Here is a 25,637-nt window from a genome sequence, read left to right as displayed (position 1 = left end):
TTTAAGTTGTACATTTAGCAGGGTACTTACAAAATGTACATTATGACACCTATGCTCCAAATGTCACACTGCTGGCTATAGTCGTGGGCATTGATAACTTCAGGGGCTGCCAAATAAGCAGAAATGAAATAATATTAATAATACAATAAATGACTTTTAAATGCTTAAACACAAAGCATGAAAAATGTGCTGATGTGCTGTAATTTATTCCCCCACAGGGAAAACGAGAACCAACAGCAGATGTTAAGTGAATAATGTATAGGCTTAACAACTGACGTCGCTGTATCCTCACCCCTGCTATTTAGCTTCTGATGGAACAATGGCACACACTGTATAGCTAGATGTACAACTCTTCATCTCTTTCAAATTGTTAAGAAATGATTTTGCAAAGATTGTGTAGTTATAGTAGAAGACAACAATATCTCAGTTCTTTGCCAAAAACAGAACTGAAAACATACCTTAAGTAGATACAATTTAAAACAAGCCCAATAGGTAGAAATCTGGATTTACAGAGAAACTAAGATAAACGGTTATAAATCACTTCAGTAAAATAACAGTAGTAATAATAACATCATAGCACTCCTGTGGCAGTATGAATTATCTTCCACATTTTCTAAATGAGAAAACTAAGACAGAGAGCTCCTATAACATAACTTGATCAAAAAGCCAATTAGGTCCAGGATGATGACTAGGATGCAGGCACTCCTGACTCCCCAACTCTGGGCTACTTACTTACAATGTGTCCACAATAGGGTTCCTTTAAACAATCTTCTCAAAGTAGAACTTTTTTTTTACTTTGAGGTAGCACATTTTTTAATGATTAGGTTTTTTATAATGGCTGGCTTTCTAAAAAGTCACATATGATATTCCAGGACTATGTCTATTATACTTCTACAGCTAGGTAGCACCACACAGGGCCGACTGTAAGTTATACGTGGATTCACCCCTGCGTCGTTCAAGGGTCAACTGCGTGTGTTTGAATAGAACTTTAAAATTGACAAAGCACTTTTGTATAGATGATGTTATTTGTGTAAATTATGTTAAGAATCATGTGAGACGGGTATGTAGCCATGACTTACTTTGCCAGCGAGGAAATTAAGGTTCAGGTACACATATGAAGCGACTCACCTAAAGCAACACTGTTACACAGCGCCTCCCATGTAAAAGGTGTTTTTACTTTAGAAAACAGTTTCAATCACCCCCCCAACATACACACAGCTTTTATAACTACTGAAAGCAAATGAAATTTCATTTCCTCTGCCTATTGTTAAAGGAACTAAAAAGCAACAACAAAGGAGTTAAAAGGTAAACAGAAGAAAGAGAACAGGCTCAACTGTAGATAATTAACAAATTGAATAATTCTTCTCTAAATCACTGAAAATTAAAATTAATATTTTCCTTTAAGCAATTACTTGTATTCTTTAACTCTACTTAAACTTTTAAAATATGGAATCATTAAAGCTCAAGTTGCTCTATGGCTGCATGTCTACGACAAGGGCAGATTCCGTGATCCGATTCCCTGACAGACCTCCATGTAGGTGCATCACGCAGCAGGGGCCCGGAATTTGGAGCCCTCACTCCCTCTTTCGGAGTCACCTTAATTATCAGGGGCATTTCTACTTGCACTGTCATCGCAGCTCTCACAGGGAGGCAAAGGCCAGACTGGCTGGGCCAAGAAGCCATTTAGGAAGTCAGCAAAGCTCCACAAACCATCTGCCTTCTCTCTTGTTCTCTCACTTGTCTCACAGTGCAGACAACTAATAAGCAGGCATAAAACTCAGGGTGCTTGGATATATTTTCCCCATGTAACTACAGACCAGATGTCTTTTGCCAACAGGAGGATATGAACAGAATCTAAAGTAGCCTCTTCCCAAATAAGATAAAACAATTTAGAAGCTTTATGCATCAAGCAGACAAAGAAACAATGAACTAGGTATACTGCTCAGCCATAAAAATGAATAAACTACTGATATAACAACACGGGTAAGTCTCAAAATCATTACATGGAACAGAAGAAGACAGACACAAAAGAATATATACTTATGATTCAATTTATATAAATTCTAGACAAGCAAAACTAAACTAAGGTAATGGAAATCATCAGTGGTTGCTGGGGTCTGGGTGAGGAATCGACTGGGAGGGACACAAAGGAAATTCCTGGGGTGATGGAAATGTTCTATATATTCACTGGGGTGGTAATTGTACAAGTATATGTATTTGTCAAAACTCACTAAACTTTACACTTAAAATCTGTGCATTATATTATATGTAAATTATGTTTCAATAAAGTATATTTTAAAGAAATCTACTCAAAGTACAAAAAGAATCTATCAAAGCCCTGCGCTGGTGAGTGACTTTAATAACTCTCTTAGAAATCATCAGAGGAAGCAAGCAGGATTAAATTAACAGTATTGACTAGGCGGCCGAGATGGCAGAGCAGGAAGACCGTGAACTTCCACAGACACACCAAAATTACCACCACTTACAGAGCGACTGTCTATAGGAATGACCTGAAAACCAGCAGAAAACAATTTCCACAACTAAAGACATAAGTAGGAACTACAAGAAGATGGATAGGAGGGGCGCAGACACAGTAGAGTTAGGACCTACGCTCTCAGATCGGCGAGCCACAGACAGGAGGAATGTCACGGTCTTGAGGTCCTTCCCAGGGAGTGAGGGCTCTTGGTCCCACAGCGGGTTCCCCAGCCCAGGGGGTCTTGCACCAGGAATACAAAGCCCCCAGAACGTCTCCCTCTGAAAACCAGCAGGGCTTATGTCTGGGAGAGCTGGAGTGCTACAGCAAACAAGAGACTCCATTCTTCAAGAGTGCACACAAAATCTCATCCACTCTGAATCCCAGCTCAGAGGCAGTACTTTGAAAATGAGTCAGACCCACTTGCTGATCTTGGAAAACCTCCCAGAGAGGGAGGGAGCAACTAGGACTCCCCCTGCTGACTGGCAGCAGCCCTTTTGGGGAGTTCATTGTAACACGTGGACACTGGTGCTGGTAAGCACCATTTTGGATGCCTCCCCCTAGCTTATTAGCGCCAGGACCTGCCCCACCCACCAGCAGGCACACACCAGCCCCACACCCCTGGTAGGCAGCTGCCAAGACCTGGCCCGCCCACCAGCAGACTTACACCAGCACTAAGCCCCCCATACCATTCAGACGCCATGTGGGAACCCAGCCTTGCCCACCAGCAGGCCAGCAGCAGCCCCATGCAGTTAACCCTGCAGTAAGCCTACCCCACCTTCTAGCAGGCCCAGAGCCACTGGACATGACACAGCCTCAAAGCCAACCAGGCTGGGGGCCAGTCCCACCTACCAGTGTGCTCACAGTAGTCAGCCCTACCACAGCAGAAGGGTGCATGCAGCCCACATAGGAGTTGCCCCGAGAACATATAGCTCCAGTGACCAGAGAGGAGCATGCTGTTGGGCCCCACAGGACATCTCCTATATAAGGCCACTTCTCCAAGATCAGAAAATGCAACCAACATACCTAATACATAGAAATAGACACAGAGAATTGGGCAAAATGAAAAAAAAAAAAACTGCAGAAAGCACAAACACATGAAGTTTAAATAATATACTACTAAACAACCAGTGGGCCATTGAATAAGTCAAAGAGGAAATCAAAAATACCTAAACAGAAATAAAAATGGGAATACAATGATCTAAAATCTGTGGGCCACAGCAAAAGTAGTTCTAAGAGGGAAGTTTATGGAGACACAAGCCTTACCTCGGGAAACAAGAAAAACCTCAAATAAACAATCTAGCCTTACCCTTAAAGGAACTAGAAAAAGAAGAACAAACAAAACCCAAAATTAGTAGAAGGAAGAAAAAAATAAAGATCAGAGAGGAAATAAAAGAAATAGAGACTAAAAAGATATAGAAAAGAACAATGAAACTAAGAGCTAGTTCTTCAAAAAGATAAAATTGATAAACCTTTAGCAAGACTCATCAAGAAACAAGATAGAAGACACAAATAAAATCAGAATGAAAGAGAAGTTACAACCAACACCACAGAAATACAAAGTATCGTAAGAGATTACTATGAACAATTATATAACAATCAAATGGACAATTTAGAAGGAACAGATAAATTCCTTGAAATGTACACTCTCCCAAGACTGAATCAGGAAGAAATAGAAAATATGAAGAGACCAATTACCAGTAATAAAATTGGATCAGTAATTTAAAAACTCCCAACAAACAAAAGTCCAAGACCAGATAGCTTCACAGGTAAATTCTATAAAACACTTAAGAAGAATTAACACCTATCCTTATCAAGCTATTCCAAAAAGCTGAAGAGGAAGGAGGATTTCCAAACTTATTCTACAAGGCCAGTGTCAGCCTGCTATCAAAACCAGGTAAAGATACCACAAAAAAGAAAATTATAGGCCAATATCACTGATGAACCAGATGTAAAAAATCCTCAAAAAAATCTTAGCAAACCAAATTCAATAATACATTAAAAGAATCATATACCACGAGTAAGTGATATTTAGTCCAGGAACTCAGGATGGTTCAATATCTTCAAATCAATCAATGTGATACACCACATTAACAAATTGAAGGGTAAAAATCATATGATCATCCTAATAGATGCAGAAAAAGCTTTTGACAAAATTCAACATCCATTTATGACAAAAACTCTCCAGAAAGTGGGTATGAGGGAACATACCTCAATATAATAAAGGCCATAATGGCAAACCCACAGTGAACATCATACTCAATGGTAAAAAGCTGAAAGCATATCCTCTAAGAGCAGGAACAAGACAAGGATGTCCACTCTCACCACTTTTATTCAATATAGTATTGGAAGTCCTAGCCATGGCCATCAGATAAGAAAAAGAAATAAAAGGAATCCAAACTGGAAAGGAAGAGTTAAAGCCATCACTGTTTGCAGATGACATGATACTGTATACAGAAAATCCTAAAAATGACAACAAAGAACTATTAGAATAAATGAATTCAGTAAAGTTGCAGGATACAGAATTAATATTTAGATATTTATTGCATTGCTATACACTAACAACAAATTATCAGAAAGAGAAATTAAGAAAACAATCCCACATATGGATCAATGGAACAGAATAGTGAGCCCAGAAATAAACCTACACACCTAAAGTCAATTAATCTTTGACAAAGGAGGTAAGAATGTACAATGGAAAGAAGACAGTCTCTTCAGCAAGTGGTGTTAGGAAAGTTGGACAGCCACATGTAAACCAACGAAGTTAGAACACACCCTCTCAACATACACAAAAAATAAACTCAAAATGGCTTAAAGACTCAAATATAAGACATGATACCATAAAACTCCTTGAAGAGAATATAGGCAAGACATTCTTTAACATAAATCATACCAAACTGTTCTTAAGTCAGTCTGCCAAGGCAACAGAAATAAAAGCAAAAATAAACAAATGGGACCTAATCAAACTTACAAGCTTCTGTACAGCAAAGGAAACCATAAACAAAATGAAAAGATAACCTACAGACTGGGAGAAAATATTTGCAAATGATGCGACCAACAAGGGCTTAATTTCCAAAATATACAAATAGCTCATACAACACAACAACAAAAAAACAAACAACCCAATAAAAAAATGGACAGAAGACCTAAATAGACATTTCTCCAAAGAAGAGAGACAGATGGCCAACAGGCACATGAAAAGATGCTCAACATTGCTGATTATTAGAGAAATGCAAATCAAAACTACAATGAGGTACCACCTCACACAGGTCAGAATGACCATCATTAAAAAGTCTACAAATACAAATAACAAATGCTGGAGAGGGTGTGGAGAAAAAGGAACCCTCCTACACTGTTAATGGGAATGTAAATTGGTGCAGCCACTATGGAAAACAGTATGTAGGTTTCTCAAAAAACTAAAAATAGAGCTGCCATATGATCCAGCAATCCTACTGCCAGGCATATATCTGGACAAAACTCTAATTCAAAAGGCTACATGCACCCCTATGTTCATACTAGCACTATTCACAATAGCAAAGACATGGAAACAACCTAATGTCCATTGACAGATGAATACATAAAGAAGATGTCATACATATATACAATGGAATACTTTGCAGCAGTAAAAAAAAGAATGAAATAATGCCATTTGCAGCAATATGGATGGACTTAGAGACTATCATACTAAGTGAAGTAAGTCAGAAAGAGAAAGACAAATACCATAGGACATCACCTATATGTGGAATCTAAAGTATGACACAAATGAACCTATCTACAAAACAGAAACAGACTCACAGACATAGAGAAGAGACTTGTGGTTTCCAAGAGGGAAGGGGAGTAGGGGAGGGGTGGATTGGGAGCTTGGGGTTAGCAGATGCAAACTATTATATATAGAATGAATAAACAACAAGGTCCTACTGCATAGCACAGGGAACTATATTCAATATCCCATGGTAAACTATAAAGGAAACAATATAAAAAAGAATGTATACATATGTATAACTGAATCACTTTGCTGTACAGCAGAAATTAACACAACACTGTAAATCAACTGTATGTCAATTAAAAAAAAGACAACAATCTCATTTACAATTACATCAAAAAGAATAAAATACCTAGGAATAAATCTAACTAAAGAGGTAAAAGACCTGTGCTCAGAAAACTATAAGACAATGATGAAAGAAATTGAAGATGACATAAATGCAAAGATATACCATGCTCATGGACTGGAAGAATTAATATTATTTAAATGACCATACTGCTCAAGGCAATCTAGAGATTCAGTGCAATCCCTATCAAAATAACAATGGTATTTTTCACAGACTAGAACAAATAATTCTAAAATTTGTATGGAAACACAAAAGACCCTCCTGAATAGCCAAAATAATATTGAGAAAGAACAGAGCTGGAGATATCATGTTGCTCAATTTCAAACTATAATACAAAGTGACAGTAATCAAAACAGTATGGTACTGGCACAAAAATAGACACATAGATCAATGGAGCACAATAGAGAGCCAGAAATGAACCCACACTTACATGGTCAATTAATCTATGACAAAGGAGGCGAGAATATACAATGGAGAAATGACAGCCTCTACAATAAATGATGTTGGGAAAACTGGACAGCTGCATGGAAAAGACTCAAAATGGACTAGTTTCTCATACCATATACAATTTAAATAATCTCAAAATTGATAAAAGACTTAAATGTAAGACCTGAAACCATAAACCCCCTAGAAGAAAACATAGGCAGTACGCTCTTTGACACAGGTCTTAGCAATATTTTTTGGATGTGTCTCCTCAGGCAAGGGAAACAAAAGCAAAAATAAGCAAATCAGACTACAACAAATTAAAAAGCTTTTGCACAGAGAAGGAAACTATCAACAAAGTGAAAAGGCCACCTGCTAAATGGGAAAAGATATTTGCAAATGATATATCTGATAATGGTTAATAACCAAAATATACCAAGAATCATACAACTCAACATCAAAAAACCAAACAACCCGATTTAAAAATGGGCAGAGGACCTGAATAGACATTTTCCAAAGAAGACATACAGAGGGCCAACAGGCACGTGAAAAGGTGCTCAACATCTCTAACTACCAGGGAAATGCAAATTAAAGCTACAATGAGATACCACCTCCCACCTGTCAGAATGGCTACCACCAAAAAGACAACAAGTAGCAGATGTTGGTGAGGATGTGGAGAAAAGTGAACCCTCATGCACTGGTTGGTAGGAATGGAAATTGGTGCAGCCGCTCTGGAAGATAGTATGAAGATTCTGCAAACAGTTAAAAATAAAACTGCCATACGATCCAGCAATTCCACTTCTGGGTATTTTTCTGGAAAAAACCCCCTAGAAAACAAAAAACCAAGAATTTGAAAAGATGTCTGCACCCCTATGTTCAATGCAGCATTATGTACAATAACCAAGATATGGAAGCAACCTAAGTGCCCATTGATAGACGAATGGATAAAGAAGATGTGGTTTACATATACAATAGAATACTACTCAGCCATAAAAATTCAATCTTGCCATTTGCAACAACATGGATGGTTCTTGAGGTTATTATGCCAAGTGAAATAAGCTAGAAAGAGAAAGACAAATACTGTATGATCTTACTTATATGTGGAATCTAAAAAACAAAACAAACGAACAATGTAATACAAAATGGAAACAGGTTCATAGATATAGAGAACAAATGGGTGGTTGCCAGGGGGGTGGGGGGATTAAATTTTCTAGGTGGTTGGGATGTGTTTGATGCTCATGTGAATGTGTGTTAATTTATCTAGCCTTTTGGTTTTTCTGTCTAGCTTTCTTCATTATACTAGGTAATTGTGACTTAAAGGTTTCCAATTTTTAGGAGTTTTCTCTGTGACTGAACACAGGATTCATTTTTGCAAATGTTACACTGGATATTTTGAAATTTTCTGAAAAACATAAATTATCAAAATGACTCAAGAAGATGTGAAAAACTTGAATAACCTAATATAAATTAACAATAGAAACTTTATCCCCCAAAGGGTATCAGGACCAAAAAATTTTAAGGGGAAATTTCATCAAATAATTAATGAACAGGTAATTTCTATTGCTTAAGTGGTTCATGAGCATAAAAAAAGTGAAAATATTTTATTTTTAAAATGAGGATATTATAACCCTAACATCAAAATGACAAGGGCAGCTGAAAGAAAGAAAGCTACACTCAAAGTTCCTAAATAAAGTAGTGACAAATTGAATATGGCAGTACCTTAAACCAAGTGGGGTTTAATCCAAAAGTACAAGGATGGTTCAACATTTTAAAAATCTATTAATGTAATTATTTCATTAATAAACTTAAAGAGAAAAAATATATGATCATCTCAATAGGTACAGATTTGAATAGAAATTTCATCAGAGAAGATATATGAATGACTAATAAGTACATAAAAAGATACTCAACATCATTGGTCATTAAGGTAACGCAAATTAAAAATCACAATGAGATACTACTTCATAACCACTAGAGTGGCTATAATTAAAAAGATAGGTAATATAAAGAGTTAGCAAGGATGTGAAGAAACTGGAACTCTCATACATTGCTAGTGCAAAGGAAAATATTAGAGCCACTTTGGAAAATTGTTTGGCAGTTTCTTACAAAGTATAAACATAAATAATATATGACCCAGCAATTTCACTCCTTGGTAGTTACCCAAGGAAAATGAAACCACACGTCCACAAAAAAAACTTGTACACGAGGGACTTCCCTGGTGGCGCAGTGGTTAAGAATCCGCCTGCCAATGCAGGGGTCATGGGTTCGAGCCCTAGTCCGGGAAAATCCCACATGCCATGGAGCAACTAAGCCCATGCACCACAACTACTGAGCCTGTTCTCTAGAGCCTGCGAGCCACAACTACTGAGTCCGTGAGCCACAACTACTGAAGCCCACACGCCTAGAGCCCGTGCTCTGCAACAAGAGAAGACAACACAATGAGAAGCCTGCGCACTGCAACGAAGAGAAGCCCCCCCCGCCGCAACTAGAGAAAGCCTGTGCACAGCAACGAAGACCCAACATAGCCAAAAATAAATAAAATAAAGTAAATAAATTTTACAAAAACCTTAAAAAAAAAAACAAAACTTGTACACGAATGTCCATAGCAGGATTATTCATAATAGCTCCAAACTGGAAACAATCCACATGCCCATCAGCTAATAAATATATAAACAACATACAACGGACAACTGTTCAGCAATATAAAGAAACAGACTGCAACAGGGATGTACCTCAAAAACATCATGCTATGTGAAAGAAGCCAGGCGTATAAGCCTACATATTGCATGATCCCATTTATATGAAATGTCCAGAAACAGCCAATCTAGAGAGATAAGGATTAGTGGTTACCTGGGGTTGGGATGGGAATGAGATTGAGTGCAAACGGGCATGAGGCAACTTTTGGGGGTAGAACTGTTCTAAAACTGGATTGTGGTGATGTTGCACAGCTCTGTGAATGTATGAAAAAAATCACTGAATGGTACATTTTTATGGTATTTAAATTATACTTCAGGAAAGCTGTTAAAAATCACATTTAGGAAAATGGGCAACTTGGTTTATAAAATATATTTAATCAGTACTCTCTGAAAAACCACTGGATGGCAATGAAATTGGATAAAAAATGGAAAGAAGCAAAACATACTCATGATTTTAGCATGAATTAATAAAACAATAATTAAGTTTGGGTGTATGATTACCTAAGAGACATAAACAGCTATAAGAAGAGCCCAGAGAAATAATGAAAACTATAATCTTTGAAGATAAGAACTATGAGAAATCTGCTAAAACAATTAAAATTATTTGACCTAAGAAAAGGTAGCTTGATCAGGGCCATTAAGTCATGACGTGAAATTGAACTGCTCAAGTTTTAATCCATACTAGTTGTTCTACTTTTTCATATAGAAAAAGAATCATTTTAAGTCTACTAACTTACCCATATAGATAGGTGTCCCACATGTGGTCTGCAACATGGCTTCACTCCTTCCTTGCTTCTTCACCGCTAAACCAAAATCAGTCACCTAAAAGAAGAAACTCATACGGAGTTACCTGTGTTCCAGTCCCAGAATTCACTCATTCTGCAAATAGGACTTTCACCGCATTGTATTGCACTTAATTCAGGGATTCTTGAGGATGGAGGGGCTTTACTTGTATTACTAATAAGGACCTTGCTTCCCCTCTCCACCCACCCCTCCTTTTGAAGAAGAAACTTGGTAAAGAGAAGCTTGGTTTGTCCAATCTTGAGAAAACACCCATGACGTTGATTGTTCATTCCTTCTAATTAAATTCACCAGTTCAACATAGGAAGTTGTTCTTGCAAGAAGGCATTTAACGTTTTTTCAAATAAAAAAGTTATTTTTATAAAGTTCTTTCACTGTAAAATACATTCTGGCCTTAGTAAGTTTATCATCTATTTTTCTGATGCTCAAGCTATGTTCCAGTCTAAAGTGCTGTTATAAATGCAAATCATTATCCTTGTCAGCACTCAAGGAAACTCCCCCCTTTAATAATTATTTACAAAACATTATCTCTAGTAAATGCTATCTTTTCTTTATTAATATTTCCTTTGTTTTCTAGAGTATATTAATTTAAAAAATTATTACACTATTAAAAACTACGAGAAGCAAATTAACAGGAAAAAAACCACAATATAGCTACAAATACACAGGAGGCCTACTGCTGCAACTGCAGGCTCTCTGCTCAGTTCTAAATCTTGGTCATTAAACATTTGGTTATTAAATATTCAGTACGTGCCCTTGGTCTTGTCTCCCAAGTTGGAACAGCCTTGGGCTGAAAGCAGAAAAACAGGCACATTTATTGATCACACAATCAAAGATAGGCTTTTGGTCCACAGACACTGAATGGAAAGTTTCCAGTACTGCATGGAGTAAGAAAATATTCCTATCAACAATGTAATATCGTTATTTTTCTAAAGAGATTAATAAATTTCTCCAGGAGTGTTCACAACGATCCTACTTGGAACATTATGATACATATCTTTCTCCACAGAAAATTTATACAGATATCAAATATATAAAAGCTTTCATGATCCAATTCAGTTCTTTGGAGAGCATTTATTCCTTTATGCACCAAATATTAATTGAGCACATACTATGCTTCAGGCACTACTCCAGGTACCAACAGTGAATGAGACACACAGAATTCCTGTTCTCGTAGAGTTTACGGTGGAAATATTTAAGAACATTTACTTTACTTGGGTAAAACAACAATGCTGTTAAACCTATTTAAATGCAACAGAGCAAGTTATTCACAGACAACATTTTATTCCTAAATTAACACATTCATATATTTTGAAAGCAGCCACTTTTAAAGTGCTAAGTAATAAATAATGTATCCTATCATTTATTTGACATTAAGCAACACTTAATTTGAATAAAGTCTTCCAGAATAAATACTTGGCACATTAATTTTTCTTAGGACATAAATATTAATACCCAACTTATTAAGTTTGGGTATTTTTAAATGAGAAATACAGACTTTAGCATTAATTTAGTATCAAAGGCACAGCCAAGGTGCACTTTTTCTCTAGATCTGTAACACATTTACATCAAATTACCAGGCATAATTTTGAAATTAATTAGAATTCAGAGCATCTGTTTGTTTGCTATTAACTAATGATTTAGAACTATCAAAATGAATATGTACTTTAGAAAAATTCAATAGCACCACTTAACTTGTAAAATTATTCTTGTCAGTCACAACCTCTTTTGTGAAATTTTAATTTTTTTAGCACAAGCACTTAGTTTTGGCTGTTTAAAAGCTTTCAAAATGTATCTAAAAAGAGGATGTACTTTGCCACTTCGCTATCAAACTGTTTATAGGCAAAAAATTACGACCATTTCTAATATCTTACCTTTATGTTTAAGTTCATTTCATCATTAGCATCAATAAAGCTGCTTTTAACCATTATGTTTTCCAGTTTTAGATCTCTATGTACAATATCTACCAAGAAAATAAACAACAAATCAAATGAAATAGATAATGAAAAAATAGAGAGGACACAAATAGAACAAATAAATATACTTGACCAGTTAACATCCACTGTTGAAAAATTTGAGGAGGGCCAGGTGTAACCCTGCCCTCTTCTATTCCCTGATATTCAGATCCCTTTTCTCCATGTTTCTAACCTTAAGGAGCCATTTTCTTTGGCTCCCTCACCTCTCCCCAATCCCCTGCTGCTCCAACTGGCCGCTCTTCATGACAAGTGGCCTGGTAAGTATGGAAGAGGATCCTGTCCAAGGTTAGGTATTCCCTGGAGGAGGGAGACACGTATACTTACAAGCCTGGGAAGGTTTCCCATGTCCTTCGCTCTTCAAATAGAGGATTACTTCTTTACTTCTATGCATATGTTATTGCCAGTATAAACATTTAACATACTGCAACCTGGCAACACGTATACAAACTACACTTACTTCAGTATATTTTTCTACAACATCAGTACCACCTTCCTACTCTATACATCAAAATTAAAAACAAAAACCCCTGAGACACAAAATCTCCAGTTGAACATGTCAGAGCTCAGGTAGGACTTTTATGTACATGCAAATACTCTCATGTACCAAATATTTCCTTTGCAAATAACTGATTCAGTTCATATCCATAGCAATCATTTCCCTAAACTTAAAAAGTTATAGGCATAATTTCTGGAAAAATGAAGCTGAATGAGCCCTGGACTGGCAATTATACCTAATTAGTTACAGTTCCCTTACCCAGTTCCAGCCTGTGTTGGAATTTTTATTGTTTCTATTGTTCTCCTTATCTCTTCTTACATAAATACCACAAAATTTTAATATTAATTTATCTTTATGTTTTAGTAGTTGGCAGGGCAAGTCTCTCTGCTGCCTCCGCTGTTCTTCTTTTTCATTGTTTTCTTTACTAGTCTCACCCATTTCAAAATAATTTTATCAAGTTCCAAGAAAAATCCTGTTAAGATTTAGTTTGAAATTATACTGAATTTACAGCTTAATGTGGGAGAATCGACATTAGCATAATATTAAGCCTTTGGTTTCCTGCCCTTGCAAAAATTGTTGCCCTCTGCCTGGAAAGCCCTCCCTTTTTCGTCTGAGTTTGTATTCCTCAGCTCAGGTTTTGCTTCCTCTGTGAATTCTTCCCTGACTTTCCAAATCAAATGAGGCGCTTAATATACCTATGCTCCTTGCACTTTATATGGCTTTCAGAAATTATCATGTTGCATTACAGTTTGTTTTCTGTACTCCATCACCCATCTGCCTCTCAATTTCCTTGAGGGGCAGGTGCCTTGTCTTTTAACTTCTGTAACTCTAGAACTAACCACAATGCTGTAGGTGCTCAAGAAATATCTGCTGAATGAACCCCTGGGTTCCAGTACCGGATCTGCCACACCTAACCATGTCACTTCACCTCTCTGGAACAAAGCTTTTTCTCATCTATAAAATGAGAAGTTTCTAAAGTCACATGTAAGCCAAACTAACACTGAAGAAAAAAAAGCAGGAGCACGAGGAAAAACAGTAGCAATAACACCAAAGAACAGTAAAGCAATTAGAAGAATTAGAATAATATTTAAATGTGGATTTTAAAGTAGTGAAACGATTCCCATATGGTACTATACTGGGGGATATGTATCTTTATACATTTGTCAAAATCCATAGAATTTTGGATTCTATGGATCTAAACTATGGATTTTGGGTGATAATGATGTGTCAGTGTAGGTTCATCAATTGTAGTAAATGTACCACTCTGATGGGGGATGCTAATAACGGGGCAGGATGTGCATGCACGGGCAGAGGTATCTGGGACTCTCTGTAACTTCTCCATTTTGCTGTGAACCTAAAACTGCTCTAATAATTAATCTAAAAAATTTTAAATGCCTAGAATATATAGACTTTTAACATTATTAATATATGTGTTTTTAGAAATTTCACTTTTATTATTGATTTTCTATGTTTGATTTGATAATATTAGCTTCTTTTCAAACTGTTCTGTAGAAACATTCATAATTTCATCTTGTCTGTGTACAATGTAATTGCATACCTGCCTTGCTTCTAATTAAAATATATCTATAAAGTTAAAAAGGAAAAATTTTTTTAATTTTTAAAAGAATATCTTCCATATTAGTAGGCATTATTTCTGTGACTATGAACCCTGAATACAATTGCCCTCAAACAAAAGTGGTGTCTGCGCTCATGGAGTCAGTGAGCTGGATCCTCTTCTTACCCTTATTGTGAAGATAGGCTATAGCTGAGGCGAGACTTCGAATGATCCACCTGGTCTCATTCTCTGAGAAATGACCTTTCCTATTCAGAATTCCTCTGAGTTCTCCATCCTCACAAAGCTCCATCACAAGGTACATTTTCTGACATTATAAATTTAAAAAGAGAGACAGAGAGCACAAATTATTTAGCTGAGGATCTTTAAAATGTTATATATGGTATACGTATAGCAGAAATATGGTTACAATCGATCTTTTCATTCAAAACTATTTGTTATCTATCATGTACAAGATACTATGCAGGATACTAGAGGAAAAAGGAAGCATAAGACACATAGTCTTTACCTTCAAGGAGTTCAGAGTTTCGCTATAATCACAATACCATGGGGTAATGGCTAACAGAAGAGGAATGTCCGAAATGTGATGAGGTTACAGAGGAGGGGAGCCTTTGCCTAAAGAATGCTCACTGAAGAGGCAACATACAGGCACGTCTGGATGACTGAATAGGGATTTATGGGTAGAGAATATGGGCAAGAACAGGCATAGCACATGGCATTTGCAGACTCCAAAGCTCAAAACAGCACTGGTGGGACTTCCCTGGCGGTCCAGTGGTTAAGACTCCGCCCTTCCACTGCAGGGGGCGTGGGTTCTATCCCTGGTCGGGAACTAAGATCCCGCATGCCAGCGCTGCAAGACTAGAAAAAAAGAAAGAAAGAAAGAAAGAAAGAAAGAAAGAAAGAAACCAGTGCTGGCAGTTAAAGAATAACAAGTATCTCAGTGTTAATAGCACTGGGAGTTTGGTAAGTCAGAGAAGACTGAGATGGTGAGGGGTGAGGCCAGAAAGAACACGTTGGTGTCAGGCTGTAAGGAGTCTTGGATGTCACACAAAGGAGCTGGTATTTTTTCTTTTTTCCCATATGCAATAAGGAGCCACTGAAGATTTTTTTTTTTTTTTTTTTTTGCGGTACGCGGGCCTCTCACTGCTATGGCCTCTCCCGTTGTGGAGCACAGGCTCCGGACGCGCAGGCTCAGCGGCCATGGCTCACGGGCCTAGCTGCTCCGCGGCATGTGGGATCTTCCTGGACCGGGGCATGAACCCTCGTCCCCTGCATCGGCAGGCGGACTCTCAACCACTGTGCCACCAGGGAAGCCCGCCACTGAAGATTTTTAAGCTGATGTCTGGAGTGGGGGGAAAGGTATGTGCTACTATCAATTCTGCATTTCTAAATGAACACTCTAACAGTAATGAGGAGCAGAGTTCAACAAACTTTTTTCTGTAAAGGCCAGATCCAGGTAGTAAACATTTTTGGCTTTGAGGAACATACACAATCTCTTGCAACCACTCAACTCTGCTGTTACAGCATAAAAGCATCCATAAACGAAACTTTATTTATGGACTTTGAAATTTAGCTTCATATAATTTTAACATGTCATGAAATTTTACTCTTTTACGTTTTCTCCAACCATTTAAAAATGTATAAAACCTGGCTTATGGGCCATAAAAGAACAGGCCACATGCCACTGGCTCACATGCTGCGTAAGCTGACGTCTGATTATAAGAGGGTAGATGTAAGGCACAGAATGGAGAAAAGAAGGAAGAAGAAAAAGATGTGAAAATACCTGGAGGGAGAAATAGTGGGACTTAGTGACTAATTGGGTATAAATCGTAAAAAGCCACAAATGAAACGCCTCTTCCATATTTCCTGTTTCTGTGCATACATATTAAGATCACCTTAGGTATTCCGATAGTCAAGTCATCTATTAAGTCAAAAAGATTCACAGTCAACTAAAATGCGTGTCTTTTTCATACCTATGCTATTCAGACACAGACTACCCTCCATGTCTCCATTCTATCCTATACCACATTTTCACTGCTGTTTTTAAGATTCTGGAATCTGATCCTATTCTATTACCACTACTAGTGCAACTTCTGTGTTCAGTCAGCAAGCACGAATACAGGAGGACAAGGCTAACAACCTTTCTTCCTATAGTCAAAATTCTGACTCACTCAAACTCAAGATGTTTAGAATTTCAAAAGTAACTACAGAATGCTGCAAAGTCTAACACGTAAATAAGTTTTTGAACTAGGCTGTAGTTTTTCCACTGACAACACTGTAGGATCATGAAATGAAATGGTAAGTGAACTATTTGGAAGGCAAAGTTATATTAGCAGTGCTTACAATATAAATTGATGTCATTTTAAAATGTGTACGTTGATAAAAGTTATATCAACAGAAGTTTTTTACAACTCTTTATACAATTATTAAAAGTAATTGTGTAGAACATTTGGACTCACAAGAAACCATACATAGTCAAACTGCATGATCAGCATTACTATCTTAGCCTAACCCTTCAGGTAGCAATTTCCATTCATCCTTAAGATGGCTTCAACGGAAGGTCTAGGCATTTGTGTGAGTTGGGAAGATGGGGAGTCAGATGTGACCTGTGTGAATCAAGGGCAAACAATACATAAAAAAGACAATCACAGATGATGGTTTCTTTGGCCTTCAAATTATCCTAGATTTGGACTCCCACTTGATGAAGTAACAGATCAGACTTACCCTCCCCCCTGAAACAACTTAAGAAATGGACAAAATACATAAAATAACAATTTTCAGACATTAGACATCAGACAGCATAGGGCAGTGATCCCTGAGAGAGGGGAAATCTATGAGGCCAGTCCCGTGATTACCCTAGCTTACTGTCTGGAGAGTTTCCAAGCCACAGAGAAGGGAAAAGGAATCCAAACAGAGCCCAGCAGTCTACATGAACTGAGGAGATGGTGCTGGGAGTCCCTGAAGGCCAAGACAACTGAAGTTCACAGAGAAGATTACCAAAGAGGAGAAATCTATGGAGAGAAGGCTCCATAGATTTGCAGACAGCCCCCCCTCGACTCTTCAGCGAAGTACCAACTAGCACATACGTATGAGGAAACTACCCAAAGTTGGGAGAAGAACCATGTGAAAAGATCAGAAGAAACAATCACTGGCGCTTACACATGGCCAGGAAGGGTTTGTATTCCCATTAGCCAGAGTGGAAAATCTCATTATTCATGGGGTAGAATACTCAAAAGGGTCTTCCCTCATTAGTCTGGAAAAATTAGCCCTAGACCAAAGGCTGCTCTGGTGCCACCTAACAATGCTTAAAGCAAGCTTGAAAAGTATCAAACTATTTCCGATAACTTAACTATGTCCCAGAATAAAGCTCAAAAATAGTTGTAAGAGTATAAAAAATAGCCAGCACCCAATCAACAATTAACAGGCATCTAAAGAGGCAGGCTTATAACGAAGGGGAAAAAATCAATCAATTAAAACTGACCTAGAAATGGCACATATGATAGAATTAACAGAAAAGGACATTAAAGGTTATTGTAACTATATTTAAGGAGGAGGAAATAGTGAGCATGTTAAGTAGAAACATGGAAGATAGAAAAATGATCCAAAGCAAATTTCCATTGGAAGGGATAAACAGCGCATATGATGTTACAGAAAAAGAGATTACTGAATCTGAAGATATCACAATAGAAACTCTGCGAAACTAAACAGGGAGAGAAAAAAGATTGGAAAAAAATGAATAGAGCATCAGTGAGCTTTGTACAATGTCAGGCAATCTCATTTGTACTTGAGGTCCTAAAAGTAGAAGGCAGAAAAAATATTTGAAGAAATAATGGCCAAGATGTTCCTTAATTTGATGAAAACCATAAGCTCACAGATTTAAGAAGTTCCATGAACCCCAAGCCAGGATACATGAAGACAACTATACCAAGGCACAACGTAATGAAATTGGTTAAAAGTGATGATAAAGAGCAAAACTATTCTAAGCAGATTTGAGGATAAAATAAGTCACAACTCTAAAACTGAAAAGGTAGAGAAGCCTTCTGGCACCACTGCCATATACTGCTCCCATAAAAGGTAACTGTGGTCGCTAACATTTATCAAGCACTTCTAATGAATCAAGCATAACGCATAACGCAAGTTGACTATTGCTGCCTTAGAAACTGTCAAAGGAAACAAAGAACAATAGCTAACAGTCGATGAGATGTATGCTTTATATTCACTTTCCCGTTTAATCCTTCAACACCAAATGAGTTTGATACTATCATTAAACCAATCTTACAGATGAGGAAACTTAAGTATAGAGAGGTTGAGTAACTTGTCCATGGTCTCAGAGCTAATAAGTGTTGGAGCCAGGATTATACTGCACAGGCAATCTGATCCCAGAGTCCACGTGCGTAACCACTGTATCATACTGCCTCCGAGCAGAGAAATACCCAAGCCCACGTGCATAAACAACTTGAAGGCAGAATGGCAATAACCCAGGCTTCAGAACAACTCTAAATGGAAATTAGAAGCATTGAAAGACAAGAATGAAAACATCTAGGAAAGAAGGAAGATTAAACATATTAGTTTAAGACACAGATGACAAAATATCTTCTACATAGTGCCAAATATGCCCATACCAACTCTACTATGAAGCTAGACTTGCAAAATTATGACAATATTCCAAGAGACTCCAATGGAGAACCAAGAACCAAAGCAAAAAGAAAGACACTTCTAAGGAAGCTCTGGTCACAAATGGGTTATATCTGAGGTTGTTTCAATTTTAAACATTTGTTTTCAATATGCCACCAGAAATTTCACTAAAAACGTCAATCTAATCATCAGATACCTAACTATAAAATCAACAATAAAAAGTCCTCCAGAATGCTCTCATCAATCTCCAGTGACAGACTCATGCCAAGGACATGAGCCACTGTGTCCCAAAAGGATTACTTCCCAAGGGAATGATGTTCATTTTGTAATAACAACAATTTTCAAAATGCAGCACCTGACAAAGCTTTACCTTAGGCGTCTCAAATACTTGTTCTAGATGTATAATGTGTTTGTGTTTCACACTTTTTAGGATGGTCACTTCCCGTTCAAGCAACTTCACAGCAGAGCTTCCAGCCTTCAATGATGAGGAAACATAGATTTCACATATGAATTTCATTACTGCATACCTCAATATAAAAGTTAAAGTTATTTAATATTTTTCCTACATTTTCTTTAGAAGTTCCTTTTTCAAAAGATAACACGCAACTTACCTATGTGTTAAGATTAAAGTATGCCCCATCTTATCCTTTGTCCAATTTTAAGAGATATATAATTTGGCCTCAAACCACGTTTCTTGGACTGTTTCTATAAATTAGCTACAACATGGTCTCTGTCATGTCACAAAATTATTGCAATTTTTAATAGCCTTTTTGGAATTTCCTTCAAAATCGTATTGATCCTTTGATGTTAGCATAATAAAAACAAAATCTACTTTCCCGGGACATCAATTAGAAAACGGATATAAAGCATCTGTCTCATTAAATGTTAGAATTGTTAAAATAAAATGTTTTTGTTTTATTGTTGTTTTGTTTTGATTATATTTATATACATATCAAAAGAAACAACAGGCAGTGAGATTCTACACTTAGCCCTGCATTATATTACTTCCTAGTCCCCCAGCCTCAAAAATTTGAGAGAGAGAGAAAGAGGAGAGAGAGCACACTCGATCAAGATGGAGATGGAGATTTTGCCTTCAGACCAACCTAACTCCAATTTATCTCCTTACATGTAACCCTTAACCACACCTGACCAGGCCTTCATTCAGGGTGTAAGTAACTGTCTACAATGTCGTCTAAGAAATTTCAGAAGGGCTTTCTCCACCCTAACCACCACTACCACCAACCCAGTCATCACCCCTCTTGATATCTAAATTACCATCATTATTCAAGGATAAACATTGTCCTCATTCACATGAAAATATCCCTGAAAGGGATAATAAAGTTCTTATTCCTCCCTCCTTACCCCTAACCCCTGCCCCCACCAAGTTTGGGAGAGACATAATAGTTCCTGAAGGACTGGAAAGGGATTGATCATAAGGCAAATTTTACCTAGTTAAAATTTTTCCTAGTGTCATCCCTGCTTCCAATTACCTTTACCCTTCAACCATTACCATCTCAGGAGGGATAGGAAACTGCCCACCCTCTGTGCCTCACCCATGGAGGATGAAAGTCACAGTTTAAGGTTATCCTAGAGGGTCAAGAGAAATAGTGATTGTGAGGAGTGAATTCCTATACAGACTAGATATGGAGAGTTATAACAATATCCATCTCAATCCTCTTCCTACCTCCCTCCACAAATGATTTGACCTGTATATAATGCAGTAAGATACTGTCCAATTCATATACTGACTATATAACTTTATTTTACTTAGTGTCCTGAAAACTCTCAGCATCAATAGGTATGTGCAAGATTATGAATTCCTAAAGTTGCAAGCAGGCATCCTGACTATATAACCCTAAAACCTAACCCCTAACCCAATCTGGGATAGGAGCAAAGCAAAGGAAATAACATCCCATTTAGTTTTTTTTTTTTAATAAATGTATTTATTTAATTTATTTATTTTTGGCTGGGTTGGGTCTTCATTGCTGTGCGCAGGCTTCCTCTAGTAGTGGCGAGCGGGGGCTACTCTTTGTTGTGGTACGTGGGCTTCTCATTGCGGTGGCTTCTCTTGTTGTGGAGCACGGGCTCTAGGCATGTGGGCTTCAGTAGTTGCGGCACGTGGGCTGTGGTCGTGGCTCACGGGCTCTAGAGCACAGGCTCCGTAGTTGTGGCGCACGGGCTTAGTTGCTCTGTGGCATGTGGGATCTTCCCGGACCAGGGATAGAACCCGTGTTCCCTGCATTGGCAGGCGGATTCTCAACCACTGTGCCACCAGGGAAGCCCCGACAGTTCATTTAGTTAATTCTAAAGATTTCTAGAAGGGCTCTGGATCTCCCTTTATTTTTTTATTTTTTTGGATCTCCCTTTATTAAGATTTAATGTTACTGTATTAAACTTTAGGGGAAAATGGTATATAATTTCCTATGGCTTGTTTTAAAGAATACATAAAACCTACTATTTCCTTTTGTAAGTGTAATATTTATCATCGCAAATCCAAGGGGAAAACACCTAATGTTGTCTTTTGTTTTTCCTCGGGCATAGAAAGTGTTTTAAAGTTGATGAAACGATCAGATATAAAGCTTGAGGACTTAGATTCTCCCTTAAAAAGAAGCCCAGTTGTTCTTCACTCCAATGAAATCTAGTGAGACATACAGTGATTACAAGTAAACAGTACAGAAGATAGTTGGGGGAAAAGTGGTTCAAACTGAAAGAGTAGGTAGGATGAATAAACAGAGTTAGCTACCAATGAGGAAATAGGGAATCAAAGGAAAGGCAAAGATAGGGACAAAGTATATCAGAACCACATCGGGAGAGACTACCGGGACCCATTTCTCACTAAGACATCACTAGCCCACAGCCCTCCATCTACACATACTGATGATCAGCCCTCACCTTCAGCTCACTCTGGTAAACTTTACCTATATTTGGTTATGCTGGTTATGTTAGGTAATCCTTTCATTTACTTTTTAGTACCTGTCTACTTGAGTTTAAGAACTGGTCCCGTCCCAGAAGGCTAGAGAAATATCCACATTTCTCCAGGGGAACAGCCTAGGCCCTGGCCCTCAGGGTCAGCTGTGTTAGTGTGAAAAACTGTACTGCCTACCCCACCCTGCACTGGCACTGTGCTCTCAGTAGGACGCTGCCGATATGCCTTACCTTTTCTTTGCTCACTCTTTTAATTGCCCACTTAGTTTCTGTCTCCTTGTCAATAGCTTCAATGACCATTCCAAAGCTCCCTTTTCCCAGTATTCTTCCAAAGGTATAGATTTCCTGGATAAAAAACATGAGTTCCTTTGTCTCTCTCTGCCATTCATCAGGATTACAAATAAACATATAATACTGACAGATATCCACCCAAGGGAAGAGTGATTCTGCTCCAGGGTAAAATCAAACAGAAGACACCCCATATTTGCTTCAATATTAATAAACACATCTTAATTAAACAAAAATAAGTTTTGATGAATTTTATTAAATATCCTTTAGAGGAAAACCATAAAAATCCTTACAAAGAAATGTAAAAAACTTCAAAAGCATAAAAAATGAACCTCTTATAAACTACAATATTAATGAAATGTCTTCATAAGAAAAAGGAGGAATGGAACATTCATACATGCAAATATATATGTGTGTGTATAAGATACATTCAACCAAAAAATTATCACCAAACTCTGAGAGCTACACTATAAAATCAGCACATATTAACCACTGAACAACTGCTCTCCTGTTTACCAAGTAACCCTTTTTCTTTATCTTCACTGTTTCTATTAAAAAAATCACTTTTGTTGTTTTATTTCCTTTTGTTTTAGGAAAAGGAATATATGACCAAAATATTAATATAAATCAGCACTGTAAAAAAAATGAAAACCTTCCACAGTAACACTATCCAGACCAAGGATCCTTCTGCTTATCGTTTTACTCCTGCTTACAAAGACAGAATGCGTGGTCTTGCAACCAGCATTCCTCTTCATGTCGTAAAATAACAAGCAGGTAACTCATTTACACTTTCATTTCTTGTGAATTTGGTTGGAGGGAGTCAGTCTCCTTGATCTGAATCAACTCCAGGGCAGTAGCAAGAGTTTCTCGACCCATGATGCACAGGGACTAGAACAGGAGAGAACACCTGAGCTAATGCTGCTCGGGGAAGCCCCTGTTGGGTTAGCCAGCCAAAGCCTGCCTTAGAGATGCCATGTTCCCTCTGCGTGACTACTTTCATCTTCACCATGCAACAGGTAAGTTACTGCTAGACTTTATGTTTTCTACTGCTTACATTCCTTTCTTACTTTTGTAAAAGAAGATCCATATCCAACTAATTACTTACCTCCTTATGAAGGGCTTCTCTGCCTAACTCTGCACCATGGTAATTGTTTGTTTGACTTCCTTCAACATGTATGCATTGGTCCTCAAACACTATTATTACTCTCTTGCTTACAAACATTTTGGCTCATTTTTTTCCTTCCAAGATGGTCTAGAAACACCTTATGAAGAAGCTGTTTCTTTTGTATCCTTTAAAAAGCCTGCCTGAAACCTTGTAGGCAAAATATTCATGCTTAGTGCATGGGAGGAAAAGGGAGAAGGAAGAAGGGAAGGGAGGGCAGAGAAGGGGAAGGGAGGAAGAAAGGAAAGAAGGAAACAGAAAGAAAAAAGAGACAGAGGGAGGGAAGGGGAGAGACAGAAAGGAAAAGAAAGAAGAGAAGAGAAGAGAAGAAAAGGAAAAGAAAAGAAGAATGTTCAGCTTCAACATGTTAGATTTTCCTTGGATATTTCCTTGTGATACATACTTTGGGGGCTACAAAGATGAATAAAACATAATTACTGTTTTCTCATAATTTGTAGTCTACTCAAAAGACAAGATTATTACTTAAGTCATAAAATCTTAAGTTAAAAAAAAATACAAAATGACACTGGGGCCAGAGACCAGAGCTAAAATACTGGGAGAATAAGGGAAAACGTTATGAAAGACATGGCTTCTGAGATAGGCATGTGAGGGAACAAAGGCAAAAAAAAATAACTGAGAATATTTTTCTCTAATCCAATCACAGCAAGGAAGGCATTTCAAAGGAACAGCAGTGCAAATGTGGAATGAATGAGTGAGCTGATAAATGAACTGAATCAATAAATCAATCTAGTCAGCAAGCCAGCCAGTCAGGAACCTTCTATACATATGCATATTTGAGAGAAGTGAGAGACTGGGTACATGGAGTTGAACCCTGGAGAAGGAACTCCAGATCTGAGGTCTTGAATGTTGTGAATGGTGACCCCCACTCAGGCAGGGCACATCCTGTCCAGGCGATTGTCCTCAGGACACTGCCTTCTGATGACTTATAATTACTTTGGCTTTTCCCTCTTCCCATTACCACTTGATAGTGAGAATTAAAGTCAAAAAACTAAGATGATTAAAATAAGACAAAACATTTTATTATATGTACCTGCAACTCCCAACTATACACTATGTAAAATGAGTTAAATCTCCACTTAAACCTTTTATTCCCACAGAACAAAATAATCTCAATAATCCCTAACCACTTCCCCAACTTTTCTTGTCCTTTAAAAATTAACCTCTCATTTCATCTCTAGACATATAGAACCACAATTTGGACACAGTATTTTAATACTGTTTATAGGATTTTTAAAATGAAGAATGGGTAGAAAAATAGTCCAACTGCCCAACTAGTTGTTTATAAATTAATCATCTTCTTCAACTAACTGCTTTGGCATCATTACATAGTGATGACAATAAGGAGAAAATGACTTCTTGTTTGTAATAATTTTAAGAGGATGCTATTACAATGGTAACGTAGATCTCTTTTTATTGACATATAAGAAGTCCATGATATAGTATAGAGTGTGAAAGCATGCGTGATATGATCCCATTACGAAAAATCTGTATATGTGGAGGTGCTTACATTGATGTCTGGAAAGTTGTTCATCTAAATATTAAGAATAGTTATCATTAGGTAGTAGAACTTTGGATGACTGTAGCTTCCTTTTTTATACTCTTCTGAAATGTTTGATATCTTTAAAATGAGCCTGTCTATTTAATAGGGGAAGAGAAACTTCCACTATACCATTTAATGTTATTTCTTAAAAATATGTGTATATTTGAAATATTTTACAATTTAAACCAGGAAAAAAACAAAAACAAAAAATAGGGTAAGACTTATACATGCCTAGAAAAATGAAGTAAAGACAATAAATGTTAAAATTGGTTATGTCTGGCTCATGATTTTTATCTTCTTCACTTTTCTATCTATATTTTCCTAATTTTTCAAAACACATACATTTTGCTTTTATAAAAGCTCTTATGGTTAAATTTAAAACTCAGTAAATTTGTGGATTTTTTTAAAATTCAGGTCTTTTGTTTACAGGGGAAGATTTAAACTTTTCAGGTCAGAAGTTCTCAGAAAGTTTTTCTGATCTCTTCAAGTAAATTGCCAAATATTTCTTAAAGTAATTTT

The 25,637-nt window shown here is 37.3% G+C and overlaps 1 protein-coding gene across 4 annotated transcripts in view; it reads right to left on the bottom strand.

Moving 5' to 3' along the window:
* Window positions 1-25,637, bottom strand: part of STK33 (serine/threonine kinase 33) — a 170,507-nt gene that overhangs the window by 48,770 nt on the left and 96,100 nt on the right. For 3 of the 4 annotated variants that reach the window (XM_060304439.1, XM_070046252.1, XM_030831317.2), the window contains 6 exons: window positions 22,339-22,452; window positions 19,553-19,657; window positions 14,716-14,854; window positions 12,377-12,465; window positions 10,439-10,523; window positions 31-106 (listed from right to left, as the gene is read on the bottom strand). In XM_060304439.1, the coding sequence (XP_060160422.1) occupies window positions 31-106; window positions 10,439-10,523; window positions 12,377-12,465; window positions 14,716-14,854; window positions 19,553-19,657; window positions 22,339-22,452 (608 nt within the window). Of the gene's footprint in view, window positions 1-30; window positions 107-10,438; window positions 10,524-12,376; window positions 12,466-14,715; window positions 14,855-19,552; window positions 19,658-22,338; window positions 22,453-23,500; window positions 23,594-25,637 lie in introns of those variants that run through there. The other variant, XM_060304440.1, reaches the window with a different exon arrangement.

Source organism: Globicephala melas, chromosome 8, assembly GCF_963455315.2.
Source record: "Globicephala melas chromosome 8, mGloMel1.2, whole genome shotgun sequence".
Taxonomy (NCBI): Eukaryota; Metazoa; Chordata; class Mammalia; order Artiodactyla; family Delphinidae; genus Globicephala; species Globicephala melas.
Note: the sequence above shows the minus strand (reverse complement) of the source record. Positions and strands in the feature narration are given on the sequence as shown.